The following is a 14,976-nucleotide window of genomic DNA, read 5'->3' as shown; positions in this document are numbered from 1 at the left end:
CTCTCTCTCTCTCTCTCTCTCTCTCTCTCTCTCTCTCTCTCTCTCTCTCTCTCTCTCTTTCTTTCTTCGCGGTACATCTGACTGGCAAAACGTTGTAATAGTCGAAATTTTGCGTAGCCTCTGTGCGCGCGCACAAGGATACTCGCCCTTTCGCATTCGGCGGCACATCCGGAGTTCAAGGTCATCAGGACTTCGAGGCACGTACCTCAATATTCTCATGGTTCATGCGCCAGGTATAAAAGAGACAAAAGAAAGACTGCGCGCCGGCTTTCGTAGGCTGTCAGCGAGTACAAAGTGCAAAATGAAGGAAAGGGGGATAGACGTGCGCGACGGCGGGGACGACGAGGCGTTAATTGAATTTGGGTTCGCGCGGATTATTGTGAAGCGTTTAAAGCGGCCAGAAACAAACCTATTTGCGTCAGAGAGCTTTCTCGTGGAAGATAACAAATGATCCGCGGAGCGTCCGCCGCGCAAACTTCGGCATAAAAGCTTCTGCGAGGCTGCCACTCTCTTTCTCCCCTTTTCTGCATCCTCTTTCTCTCTCCCTTTCCCTCTCTTTCTCTCTCTCTCTTTCTCCTTCCCCTCTCTCCTCTTGCTCTTCCACCTCCATTTTCGCACCCTTCGTTCTTTCGTCGCCTCGTTTCCAACAGCAGCTCTTCCAACTGAATCCAGCCCCGCGAAAACCACTTGCCACCCCATTCGAATTGAAAAGCAATAGTTTTTGAATCTATTTATAACTGTCCGATGCATGCGCGGAGATGCGCATGATAGAAAATGCGGCCGACCCAATTCGGTTATCGCGGAGCCTGCGTCGCCTTCCCTAAATGAACTATCCGTCCGTCCGAGAGATCTCCACACAAGAGTCCGCGTGTGCCATGTGTGTATCCGCGTGACCTGATTTCACCCGCGGCCCGTTTCTTTAATTTTAACGGGCTGTTATAAAATCCCACGTAAAAATAACGAACGCGTGACAAGTCCTATTACTAGCGGCGAAGGGTATCTCTCGGGTCTATGATTGAGCGTAACAGTCGCCAATAAAAGGATTTCCATGCTCCACGAGCTCGTAGAGCAGAAATTAATAGATCCTTTTGAAAGTGTCTAGCTGCGTGTTCCCGCGGAGATTTATAACCGGCCACTTTCCGCGGTGTGGTCCGAGCGTGTCAGCTGTATACCGATCGAAATAGATCCCGCGGATTCCGGCCTGAGCTCGAGGCGACAGGTTCCAACGTTCCGAACGTTTGGTAACAGGTGGATCGTACACCTCGAGGCCCGATCGTCCGGCGTGGTCCGATGTCGTTTTCGGTCGCGTTCCTTCCCCGTGGAATGTATGACCCGCGGCTCGTTGATTCCGCCCGGGGAGGGCCGATCGCTTCTGCCTGCGATTGCACTCTCGTCAGCTGCGCCGGTACGAATAGATCGCAAATCAACTGCGGATGAAGGTTGAGTGACGGAGCGCGCGCGATATAGAGTGAGTGAGTGAGAGAGAGAGAGAGAGAGAGAGAGAGAGAGAGAGGCGCGTGATAGATAAATTTAAATTGTGCGTGGATTATGTTTGCTATATGCCGCTACATCGAGCGCAAAACATTTCGACGAAAATTCGTGAACGCCACTGTCTATTCGCACTGGCCGCGGGCCAAACGGAGACGTGTGTATCGGGTAATCTCCTATCACCGCCCCGATGTCGGTGGGCCACGCATATATAACTGAGATTTCTACGCTGTATACAAATAAACACGTCCTAGAGGAGGACGCGAATTGTGTGGATTATTATTAGAACTATAAACCTACAGTCTTTGTGACTAACGTAATATGCGCGCGATCACAATGCCGTTTCTTGTGGAGACATTGAAGACGATCATTTCTCTCAGTGTACTGACAGTACTAACTTCAATTTCAAGTTGCTCATGGCATTCACATCAAATTTGCTACTCGTTCCTTTGTATCTGATTATCTACAATGTCTTCTTTCAAAGACAATTCTTCTATACCATGTGAGAGTCAAACGAGCCAAACTTAATCGAGAGAAACAAGTCACCTTACTTAACTACCAGGGACCTTATTCTCGAAAAATACTGCATATGATATTTCTATGAAAAACTATAATTCATGTTACGTATACTATAGCTTTTCATAGAAATATCGTATGCGATATTTTTCGAAAATAAAGCCCCTGGTAGTTAAGTAAGGTGACTTGTTTCTCTCGATTTGGCTCGCTTGACTCTCACATGGTAGACGAGAATTATCTTGGAAGAAGACCTTGTAGGTAATTAGATACAAAGAAACGAGTAGCAAATTTTATGTGAACGCCATGAGCAACTTGAAATTGAAGTTAGTACTGTCAGTACACTGAGAGAAATTATCCCATAGAAAACTAATAAACAGATATTTCCGATTAAAATACCGATGAATTTTTCCACCCAATCAGGAAACGTCTGATGAGAAATAAAGAAATGAGAAATGTCGGTTCATAATTTTTATCTGATGAAATGCCATTATAGTCGAATAAAACTTAATCGGATATAAAAATTGATTGGAATTTGATTGGAAACATCCATTTGTTAATTCTTTCGGATAATTTGTCTCAGTATATGAACTAAGCAATTTCTTCTCACGCGAGTACTAACCGGTTGCTCTATACTAAAAGTCACGGGTAACAGTAATTTTCTGCCTGCTAGTTGTTTCTGCATCGGCTGATTTTGTCCTACATTCTTCTGCAGGAGAAACCTTAGTTCGTGTAACTGAATGTAGACCAAATGAAAACTTAGTGACGAGATACGTTATCTCTGTTATCTCGCGACCGAAAATATCTGAGTTAAAACTTAGTTAAGATAACTGAGACCGCTTGATTGAATAGTGATCTTCTATACAGAAATTTTTGTATTTTCAAAGTCGAATTTTCGTCTGGTCGCCAGACCATAAAAACACAATTTCATCGAATTCTTTAACCCATGTAAGGTAGAGTACACCAATACTCATACTAATGCTGCATTTAAAATACACTGATCTGCATAAGCTTCACAGCAATCTGGTTTTCGGCTATTGACCCCGCCAATTAAAGTTAGCACAATGACCCTCGAAAATACATACACGCGTACAAACAAGAATGGCTCAGATACGTAGCTTATGTTATTGTTATATCTGGTGAAATTCACAGGATAGAACGATGAATCAAAGAGAGTGCAGGCTACAAGCCTGTCATTAGTAACGTAGAACTCGGACAGAGCAGAAAACGAAGACGAGATATGGTAGCCACGCGATACCACTGGCGGAATATCTGACCTGAAACAACGACAACTTTTAAGAGGCACTATCTTGTAGGACCGAACACGAGATCTTGAAGCCTTAGACCACCTAGGCTACAGAGATGCAATCGTAATTGCATAATAGCCACAGTCAACTGCTCGAGTTATTTATGAACCCCTCCTCTTCTTTTATCTGTAGTGTCAATGCTATTCGGATGTAGCCTGTGTCGGGTGTTGTGTCCAACTAGACGTTATGCTTATCGCAATCAGCGATTACATTGTAAACAAAATTGTCTGGCTCTCATTGCGCAAATGATATCTCCATATTTCGGTACGTTATACGTGCGAATGTGCAATTGCATCTCGTTGTTGGAAGATATTAAATTAAAGCGATGCTTCTTATTTTAATGAGAACGTGACAATGAGCGCTGCACCAAATTGACGTTCGGCTGATATCTCTAATGACATCGGGATTCGAAACTACTTCCGCTGTTCATTACGTCGCGAAACTTACGAATTTTTATTGGCCTCTTTGGAATTCCTAAGTCGATCGCGTAGATGAAAAGAATTGATACGGTCGTGCTTGAACTCGTATCAGATAACCACTCAGATACGTTCCGTGGGTTAGGGGTAGCAAGAATTCTATATATACTTTCTTAGAACTTGCTCCCGACCGATATACTGCGCTCATATATATATATATATATATATATATATATATCTATATACAAATACACCCACACGCACGAATTGCGGAATGCAATACACCGAGATTGCAGTCGTGAGGTATGTTGATTCCTTCTTCAACGTAATCTGATTTATTATCTGTTAAAAAATAATTGACGTTATATAATAAATATCTATGAAAACTACCACTGACACGCGATATTAATTGTCCACACACATATAGGGAGGCCACATCGCATATTATAATTTATATTAAATTTAATATTCATATATTGCACACACACGTAGTGAACGAGATCTGCAGGTTTGAAGATCGGACAAAGCACGATGGGGAAACGTTGAAATGTGTATTAAAAACCGGGAAGATCAATCAGACATGCCGTGAACACTGCACGGGATTATCCCGGTCACGTGTTAGTCAGTCTTAACCAGCCGATCTGTCAGTCAGGCAGTCAGAACAGTCGTCAGGCTGGCAGTCGGTGACACGTTTGGTACAGGCTTCGGTGCAAATACACGCACGCTCTGCATTCTATTAAGAGCGAGGCACGAAAACGCTAGACGACACGAGGTGACATCAAGATGGGTGACACGACACGGCCCTGCGCTTAGCCTGCCTCGGTCTTACAACGACGACGACTATGCGCACCTCGGCTCCCCTGGCTTCTCCGTCTCTCATTGCACGGCTAAAGATGCTAAACGCCTTTGTTCCAGTCGAATTTTTATCCGTCCTCTAATGGACGTTTGTACAAAGGACCCGATGAATTTAATACAACAAGCTTAATCAATTGCTACACTTTCCAAAAAATTATTTTCAATAAAAATTTATTCTACACTGAGAGAAAAAATAGTTGGAATAACTGTAATCTCACTATATTTTATAGTTTGTTTTGGCCACAAATATATTTATAGTTCATCTAAACATGAAGATATAGTAGAATGAACACAGATTTATAGTCACCATCTTATTACTCTATATGTATGGTAAAGCACCTTTTGGGTTACATGTACCTATATTTGCCAAATATTCCAATTGTATTGACTTTATAAAATAGTTAATTCTTCTTACCATTCAATATTTGCCACCTTATCATATTTTTTATTTCAAATAATTATAATTCTTGGTAAAAATTTTACACGGATCAGTTATACTATACTTATATTGTAAATATTACAAATATTATGGTAACATTTATTATTAAAATTATATTCCTAACTATAATATTTTTACTATGCCATTATAGTTCCAAATATCATACATTTTTCTCTCAGTATAATATAGCAAAATATTGCTTAAAAGGGAGAAAGTAATGCGTGGAGCATATATATCGTGAAATATCGGGAAATATCCATATGAAAATGTGTTATTAACGTATTTTCGTGTCGTGTAGCTTTCAGATTCGTCTTAAATGTTTCAAATACCATAATTAATATTCTTTTACAAATATTACATGATACGAACACGTTAAATAACACGATGTCAGCAATATTAGCAATCAGCACTGTTAGCAATCAGTAATATTAGCAATCAGCAATATTAGCAATCAATTATGACCAACTGACTGATGATGAGGCTAATAATCAATGACTGAAAGTAATTTCCCAGGATTTCCAAGCAAGTATGCGTGACGTCGCTCAATCGCTCATATCAATGATGTCAGTATCCGGATGTCCGGATACAACCTCGATAAGCAAATCATCCAAACGTTTCCCAAGTATCTCACTTATAAGTTTAAGTTAAGAGTACCTTAAGAGAGCAACAGACAAAAACAGTTGCTGTGAAAATTAACAATAGATGGCATATAAGTATTATCCGGATATCAGCAGCTTTTTTAGCTCCGAGTACTCGAGTAACTGTCTGGATGTAGAAATTACTCTGACAATGTTGCTTCATATCGCTGATTATTTTTCTTTAAATATATACATACATATATATATATATATATATATATATATATATATATATATATATATGTATACTATACATATATATGTACATTAATTAATTAATTTATTTGCAATGGCAGTGTTTTCGTTATTCTTCGAAGAAGATAAGAATTCACCAGGAAAGTGTAAGAAGAAAATCCTTCACGTCTTTACGAGAGCGAATGTAGGAAGTGTTCCCATTGCATCTGCTTAAGATCCAATGCGATTGCGAAATTTATTACCGGGAGATATATAACGCAAGCCATGCGTATGATTACGGAAATTCACGTTACAATAACATATTGGCTCGTACTCCCCTTGATGCTTAAGAATTTATAGTGCGAGAATAACTACCGAGATCACGCCCGATAGAATCTAAATGCTAATTAAACAGGTGTGCCTGACACGCGTGAAATTTAATCGGGTCAGCGATTACCACGGTGCTTTAATGCGTCAAAGGCATGAAAATAATAAAAATGATCAATCACGATCGCGCACCGAAGATTAAATAATATCCGACGATTTAACAATCACGCCGTACTGGGATTATTATCCCAGCACATATTTCTGCCGCGACGATAAAAAAAACTCCGACTGCGTCGTAGGCAGCAAGCAAAGCGTGGCGAGAGCGTATCCTGATCTGTCTTGTGCAGTATTAGCTGGAGGGATTAACACGGTGCGTCTAAGAAACATATTTCAATCGCATATGAGCATCGTCGAGAACTTTCTCACCAACCTTCACCGAGTACATTCCTTTATGCATCAACGTGCGTTGTATCGATGTCGACGAGATACAGATAGCAATTTATCACCAGAAAAGATCAAGGGTGCACCTTTCAAAGAAACATCGATTTTTTTAGCTGTGGTCATTTTGTTTAACAGCAAGGGAAGAGTGATGTACACCAACGATAAAAGGCTGGATAATAATAAATAATAAAAACTAGTTCGACCTTCAGACAATCTTGCGTAACGTGACAATCGGCTCAACCATGAGAAATTGAAATGTATCGATACAAGAAACACCGCTTTCGCAACTCTCATTATCGCTACCAAGTTGCTTTTAATCAACGACCCGCAATGTCGTGCAATAATGAGTGAATGAAAAAGGGAATTCCGTTTGTCGGTTACAAAACGGGTAGGTATGTCGGATAAACGATATGCAGACCGAACGCGAGCCCGTGTTCAGACAACCAGAACACTATTTATTAAAAAGTCACGTCGCACGACCCAGCGACGTGTTACATCGGGAGGAAAGCGATAACGCTGGGTGAAGGGTCCAGTCATTAAGCTCGGTAGGAGCTTCGTTGTTCAATGTTCGCTGGTTAACCATTCTCTGCGAGAGAGCTTTTCGCTCCCGCGGAAGTGCCCGTTGCTCAAGCTCGTGGAATAAATTCTCAGACGTATTACTTAAATATTACTGTACGACCTATTGCTAACATTATGCGTAATCAAGATATCAATGGAACGTTGACTGATCAAAGATTGTGTACTCTCCGAAGTGCAGTAGTGACAAATATTCATTCGCGTTTGCACCAAGAGCAAGCTTCGACGTGCCGTATATATCCCGCTATCATATATTTCCGCACGTGTGCTCGACTATGAATCAGCGAAGGTTTATACAAATGGCGCATTTGTTGCGCGACTTTCTTGCTGCTGTTCGCACAGTACTTCCTGCTTAGCTGCATCTTTATCTATACGACTCATCAACTCCTCTCCCTTGTCCCGCGCTATTAATAGCTATCCATTATAGCTGTAAATGAGCCGGCTCTTTAATATCCGCAATGACCCGTGTTCACAATGAACCTAAAAGCGCACCCTTGCTCGCGCAACACCTGCTGAAACATCAAACCGGAGCCTATGTTAGCCAGGAGGGCAGAAGTTATTTGGTATATTGGTCACGTCGAAATACACGGGCACCGTATAAAATATTTTCATGAGTCGAAAACCGTGAAGCAGTGAAGAGGTACGATCCATCTGCTTCATCCAATTCAATTGTGGAACGACGTTATTTCTCCACCCGTTCCCTTCGCTTTTAATACATTATCGAAGTACTTAAAATATTACAGTACTCTTTATCTGTTCAGTCTCCAGTGAATAGTATTACGTGTTTTCCACTTTATACAACAAATATGTTTCATTTTGGATTAAAAAAAATTGACTACCCAATGTCAAATTGATTTATGCGCGCGTATCACACAGAGCGAGAGAATCGAGGCTACGGCGAGGCTTATTTCTGGTGTTGTTCGGCAGAGTCCGCGGCAATTTTTGCGGCACTTAGGAAATAGGTGTGTAATAGGTGTGCGCGGTGTATCGTAATAATAGCGTTGCAAAATTATTTATGGCTGAGGCGTGCGGAGCAAATAGGTAAAGCAGCTGCCAAGTGACCAGTTTGCAATCCAGTAGCGCTAGCCTAGAGGCATTAACCACGACTCGTTAAAATAATTAACGAGGGCGTCACGCGTCGCACGCCTGGCCCTTAGTAATATGCATCGTCTCTGTGCTTTCAACCCCATCTTTTATTCAGCCTCTCGCGCTTCTCCGCTCGTTGGCCGCTCGCGATAAAATCTTCCTTTCCGCGAAACAGCGCGCTTTAAACGTTTTACTTTGCACCCGCGAGAATCGGCATGTAAAAATATTTCGTACACGTGGCGGCGGGAGATCTGACGACTTATCTCTCCGCGACATATCGATTATTTCCACCGAGTTCACGCTTGTTCCGTCCGTTGTCCTCTCGCGCGACAATAACGAGTCCCTTCGACTTCCAGGTACGGTGAATGCCAACGGCGAGACGAAACGGCAAAGGACCTCGTACACCAGGTACCAGACCTTGGAGCTGGAAAAGGAGTTCCACTTCAACCGCTATTTGACGAGGCGGCGTCGCATCGAGATCGCGCATGCCCTCTGTCTTACAGAGCGTCAGATAAAGATCTGGTTCCAGAATCGACGTATGAAGTGGAAGAAGGAGCACAAGATGGCGAGTATGAACATCGTGCCGTACCACATGTCGCCGTACGGTCACCCTTACCAGTTCGCGCCCCACCCTGGTCAGTTCGCTCACTTGGCCACATAGGACGAGTTCTCGCCCGCCGAGCTCGGAGCACACTCTGTCCGGTTCCCCGGGATGTACGGCGAGCAGAACTTCTAAAGGCTTTTTCCGCCCTGGACCCTGCGCCACGTCACGGACCCTCGCGTCACGTGATTTGGACTGGGTCGAGGAGACTTCACTTCCAGTAGGACACGTGGTGCGTTCCGCTGATTCGCCGCGATATGCAGCGCGATATGCTGCTGGGTAACGGATTGTCGCCGTGGCCGGGACGGATTACATCCTCCTTCCGCTCCTTAATCTTGTATTTAAATTGTTTCACATATTTATTGGCTCGCGTTGGCACATCCGGGAAATTAGGAAGGAGGATCTCCTCCCCCCCTCTCTCTCTCTCTCTCTCCCTCTCCCTCTCCCTCCTTCCCTCTCTCTCTCTCTCTCTTTCTTTCTCTCTTTCTTTCTCTCTCTTAGGAGACGCAGAGGCAACAATCCGTTCCCATTCGTCTGCGGACACGAAGTCACTGTCACTATACGACTATTCGAAGTTGAAGGGAAGCCAAAATTTTCTGCACACGTAGCGCCGTACGCCCGATTTAATAGACTGGACGCGCTCCGAGGGGCTCTCACGCATGAGATTATAAAATACTGATACTAAAGCGAATGAGAGGCCACCTCAGCGGGTGAGATGAAACCGAAACTCTAGCTTAAGATGTAGAAATTTGCGGTCTAAGTAATTAATTAATCTAATAACAAATTAATCAGTTATCTTGTCTGGCTGCACACTGTTTCATTTGTACTGAATGAACCGACGGAAATGAAATCGGGAGAATGCCGCTCATGTACTTATTTATTGTTTCTTCTTCCGAGCGTTATTCCCTTGTTTGGTCTTTTCTAAAAGAAAAATTAAGTCCGTATTTATCGAATAAATGGAGCCTGCGAAAGAGACCAAAACACAGCCCCACAGAGAAACATCGTTTCTATCTGCACTAAAGTCTCTATTTTGTAGCTTGTAAGACGCCAATTAATACTCGAACTATTCTCCGTTGAATCCTGAATACAAAGGAATGACTTTGGAAAATCCACGATTACGTATAAATTATGCTGACTTTATGAAGTATTCTAGGAAGTAAGGAACGGCTCTGACGCGACACTATATTAGTAGAGTAACGACGAGATATTCATACAGCATAATTTGCACGTGCGCGATTAAAATACTGCAATTGTCGCAAAGCTATGACAGAATCATAATTACATATTTACATATGTGTTTACATTTCCACTATTTTTCGTATAAAACGCCTAGATATACCTTAATCCCTTTGTACATTAATTTACGCGATGTACAGGAGTCCGTGCGAAAAAGAAAGAAATTGAATCCCATAATTCACGTGCACCGTTTTCTCCCGGAAATGAACTCTCGTGTCATAAAATGCTCTTGTCTTACAATCTTACGGTCCTATTGTGCGATTGACGAAACGGTGGGCAGCTGAGGCCCAACAATTTTCTCTGTACATAATTCACAGCAAAGTGTAACCAACGTCTCTCTGGAGCAGCCACGTTGTTCCTAAATTGTTGGTACGTAGACAGATCTTGCGCAGAATTTAACATTCACTTTCTTTATTCTACCGCATCGAGCATTTTATCGCAATCGATATGTCAGATGGACTACTATTGTTTCTCTCTCTCTCTCTCTCTCTCTCTCTCTCTCTCTCTCTCTCTCTCTCTCTCTCTCTCTCTCTCTCTCTCTCTCTCTCTCTCTCTCTCTCTCTCTCTCTCTCTCTCTCTCTCTCTCTCTCGCCTCAAGATATATTAATCTTAACCCTTATAGAAATCCGATTAGTTTCTATAACCATATCTAAAGTCCGATTACTATACAATAATGAACGAGAAAAAGATAACAGAGAGAAGAGAAAATGTTTTGTGCGGTCGAACGGGATAAATGACACTCGCTACGTTGCGGGTGTGTGTAATAACTTTGATGGTGCAATGTATATGTGCATGCCGCGCGCTGGATATCCAACGCAGATCGCATGTACGTGCCACCTGATTGCGCGTACTTATCGATACACAGGATATACATAGGTGTGTGATTGTGTAACAGAAGAAACGTATTACTCCGCATGAATCGGTAAGAGGCGATTGGATATTGACTAGTTAACCGGGAAGCGAGCGCAAGTATGTATACTAATTAGGTAGTATCTAAGTAACTGATTATCTTGTGATACAACAGAAGGAACGTTTAAAAGCAGTCGCTCTATGCTTATCAAATTATCGTAACCGCGCATTACGCGATGCAAATTCGGAAGAATACAGGGAATTTAGTATGTCAAGATATGTTAAGCGATACAAGCGAAAGAGAAGGAGGGAGAAGGAAATGGAGAAAGAGAGAGAGTGAGGAAGAGGAGAGGGAGGGGTGAGGGAGAGGGAAAAAGAAAGAGAGGAAGGATACAAATGAAAAAAAAAGAGATCTTTTAATTAGATTAGTACTGAATTGTACATAATTATTGAATATATAACACGATATCGAATGACGTTATTACTGTGTACGAGGCGTTAATGAAAAAGGCCCTCTTTTATTCGTCGTACGCGAATTACGAATTAGATTAAGCCTAGGTAAAATATTACTGAACTCAACTCTTGCGAGTAAATCGATCGAAAGCAAGCTGCACGATACCGGAACTGTATTTGCGCCAACAATTTTGAGAGACGTCATTCAAAATACAATATAAAAGGATAATTTTTCTTACGCCAGAATGCATCTAGAAGAAACCGTAATTTTTTTCGTTATCGCCTAGTACATTATAAGAATATTTAAATAAAGTATATAGTGAGGATTTTATTATTATTATTAATATTATTATTATTATTATTATTATTATCACATCATCTCATTATAATTATATTGAAATTCTTGATATTATCTCTATTATTGTATTGAGAGTGAGTCTGTTACTAATGACTTGGTCCAGTGTTAATATTGTATTTTATTTGTTTCGTTATTACTTTTTTTTTTTTGTTGTTTACGCCGCGTGTCGTGCAACACGTTCCGTACCTATAGACGATGTGCATAAATGTGATGCGAGATTTGAATAACTCTTTTACACGAGATACATCGCGGGATACGTAGTTGTGCTATCTCGATGCTTATCGAAAATCGATTCAGAGTCGTTCGTAGTATGTGCCCGCGGTTTGACGTGAGAGGTGAAACGAAAGCTGCAGATATTTACTATTTACTCGTCAGGTGCAAAGGATGCGTTCTCCGAGTTAAATTAAGCTCAAATATTACGTTCGCGTAGCGTCACTCAAATGTTACTTCATTCCATGTAATATACGTAATAGTCTAACTAAAAATACCTACTTACTACATCTACGTAATCTAGAGCACCGTACGTGTAAGATCGTATAATTATATAATTTAAATTGTAATTATTAAATGGTATGACGTACAGAAATCATCGATGTTTCTTTCTTTCCAAGGAGACTGGAAAACAAAGATATGATGTGTCACAATTTCCAAAACTTGTCAGACACATCAGTGTAACGGTACAAACAACAGTACAAACAACAAAGAGAGTCACAGGCCCCGGCGGGGTGTAAAGTACTGCCGCCAATCGTGACGCACGTCCTGCACGGCGATAATTGCTGTGCTTATAATTGTCGATATGATATTTGGCGCATGTTTTTCTTTTTTTCTTTTATTTCTCCGTACGTAAAACACGATAGTGTCGGAGTTGAAAGATCACGCGGTGGTCGCGCGAGGTTATCTCCATCACGGTGCAGATTCTTCTTTACTAATAACGCGTTTCATTATTTCAATTACGCAAACGTCTGAAATTATATTGCTACCATTAGTCAGATTTCGATTAGATGCCGACCAGAGATTACATCGACAGCATAGTTAGACGCATGTCAGTTTCACTATTAACATTTCAATTCGATTGTACTTGTTTCTACGTTGTCGTGTCCGCGTGAAAACACTTTCCCGACTTATCTTTATATATTTATTGCATGCAACAAATATACGCATAATTTCGCGGCCGAAGTATGAAATTGATCGGCCTGCCGGCCAATGGCGCGGTCTAAACGATATCGTCTCGCGTTCATAGAATACGCACACTCTCTCTACTAGTTCACATTTTGTTCTGACTGAAAGCTACCGTGATAAGAATCACGTATCGGCCTACAAGGAGGCGTGTGTGATAAAGCATACTCACACCCTCGAAAACTACAGAAACAGACAGGAGTCATGTAACAAGAAGACAAGAGAAGACAAGGCCTTAACGCAAGTCACGATCCGTCGCAAGACTCACCGGGATGATCAGATCGTCTAAGCTACCGACGATGACGCGGCATATTCGATTGGGCTGTAGATGCACCTTTGTTAGAGACTGCGAGAAGGTAACCGTGACTTTCAGTGTTTGGTCCGTAACGGAGTACCGTATAAATGAAGAGTAAACTCACTGTGGCGCCGGCCACCGTAAGGTCGTGACCTTTCGATCCAATTGAACTGCTTTTTTATCGGAAAGTAGAAGTCAAGACTGGTAGAGCGGCTGGAGTTTTAAATATACTTCACATCACGCGACATTTAACTCGCTCGTTACTCTAATTGGCGTGCGCAATCAGTGTACAGCGTGAAATTTAATTGCTTCAAGAGCAATCTGATTTCCACGTAAATGATTTTCTCAACGAAATTTTAAGTGTGTGTAAAACGCGAAATGTGTGTTTTTCTTCTACGTCGAGTTAAGGATCGACATCGGTGATACTGTAACATTGTAGTTTTCTCTCTCTTTTTCTTCTTAATAAGCTGTTTTTTTAGGTTCTGTTCAAGATGGCGAGGAAAAGCATAAGAAAGTTTTCGGTTCTCTTCGTCAGTTTATCAGGCACGAGAAAGATCCCCACGACGAGCATCAGCGCATCGCGCGAACACCGTAGGTATATAATACCTCTCGCCTGCCGTCAGTCACTCAGTCAGTCATTGATACCACGGGGTGATTAATGAAGAGTCAAGGTTCAGGATCACAGTACCGTGTTGAGAGTGGGAGGGGGATCGCGGAGTCCCGAGCACGACATCGCGAAGAATGTCGATACCACGCGGCTCGAAGAAACGAGTGGGTGTAGGTCGTTCGTTGTGAAATTAAGGTGTAAGGGCAATCGTGCTATAATTCGCCATCGAGACGTATTTTACAACAATACGAGACGGAATTCCAAAGAGGTCACGCACGGAAGATACGCTTCTCCCGTTGATAATTTTCTCGCGTTTGCAGAAGAAAGGAAGCAAAAAGAATTCCCTGTCCGTCACATTGCCGCACGGCTATTTTCTTCCGCTGACTCCAATGAGATAGATTTTAATTCCTTCATAAGAACTCATTTCTCTTGTCTTCGCGATATATTTCATCTCTTTCACGAGGCAACGTGGAAAAATATTCCAACTGCAGGAAACAGTTTTCCGAGTGAGCGGTGAACTGACTGCGCGCGCGCGCGCGCGCGCGGATAAGAACCGCTCTTCTACGTACTGACTGACAAGCGGAGCACGGACTTGAAGCAGGCTGTCCGCGTTCATCCATCCATGCTCGCGTTTGTTCGTTTCGTTTGTCCGTCCGTCCGTTTGTCCGTCCCTCCGTCTGTCCGTCTGTCCGTCCGTCCGTCCGTCCGTCCGTCCGCCTGTCCGTCTGTCCAGCCGTTCGTCGGTGTCCGAGTTGTCGTCGTCGATACGCGCGCTGTCCACAAACGGAGCGGAGCAAGACTTCAGCACTTTTATGTACGGAGTCTGAATAACAAATCTGTCCAATTCACATGTCGACATCAAAGAAGATAATATAAACACTACATCGATACATCGTCTACAAAACCTTAATGTTTTATTAATGCGGCCTCCATTCTCCTCCCGTATCCACCAAGTACGTTCCATTCCATCCCCAGTTAGGAGACTCGGCGAAACCATGAAGACCTCCGCATTCACGAGCAAGAAGTGAGTTACTCGTGGAGTGTGGAGTACCGCACTAGCGGAACACCCTGGGCCTCTCCCCCCCCCTCTCTCTCTTTCTCTCTCTCTCTCTCTCTCTCTCTCTCTCTCTCTCTCTCTCTT

General features: G+C 42.5%; 1 protein-coding gene across 2 annotated transcripts in view; it reads left to right on the top strand.

Annotated features, from left to right (window-relative positions):
• The window catches only part of LOC116840908 (homeotic protein Sex combs reduced), a 25,430-nt gene extending 14,853 nt beyond the window's left edge, over positions 1-10,577 (top strand). For both annotated transcript variants that reach the window (XM_032808244.1, XM_032808243.1), the window contains one exon: positions 8,617-10,577. In XM_032808244.1, coding sequence (XP_032664135.1) covers positions 8,617-8,921 — 305 coding nt within the window. In that variant the 3' untranslated portion in view covers positions 8,922-10,577. The remainder of the gene's footprint in view (positions 1-8,616) is intronic.
• The last annotated feature ends 4,399 nt before the right edge of the window (positions 10,578-14,976 follow it).

The sequence above is a fragment of the Odontomachus brunneus genome, unplaced genomic scaffold (genome assembly GCF_010583005.1).
Source record: "Odontomachus brunneus isolate Ranch 3 - 2012 unplaced genomic scaffold, Obru_v1 Obru_scaffold_013, whole genome shotgun sequence".
Classification (NCBI taxonomy): Eukaryota; Metazoa; Arthropoda; class Insecta; order Hymenoptera; family Formicidae; genus Odontomachus; species Odontomachus brunneus.
The sequence above is the reverse complement of the archived record's forward strand: the minus strand, read 5'-3'. Positions and strand labels throughout refer to the sequence as shown.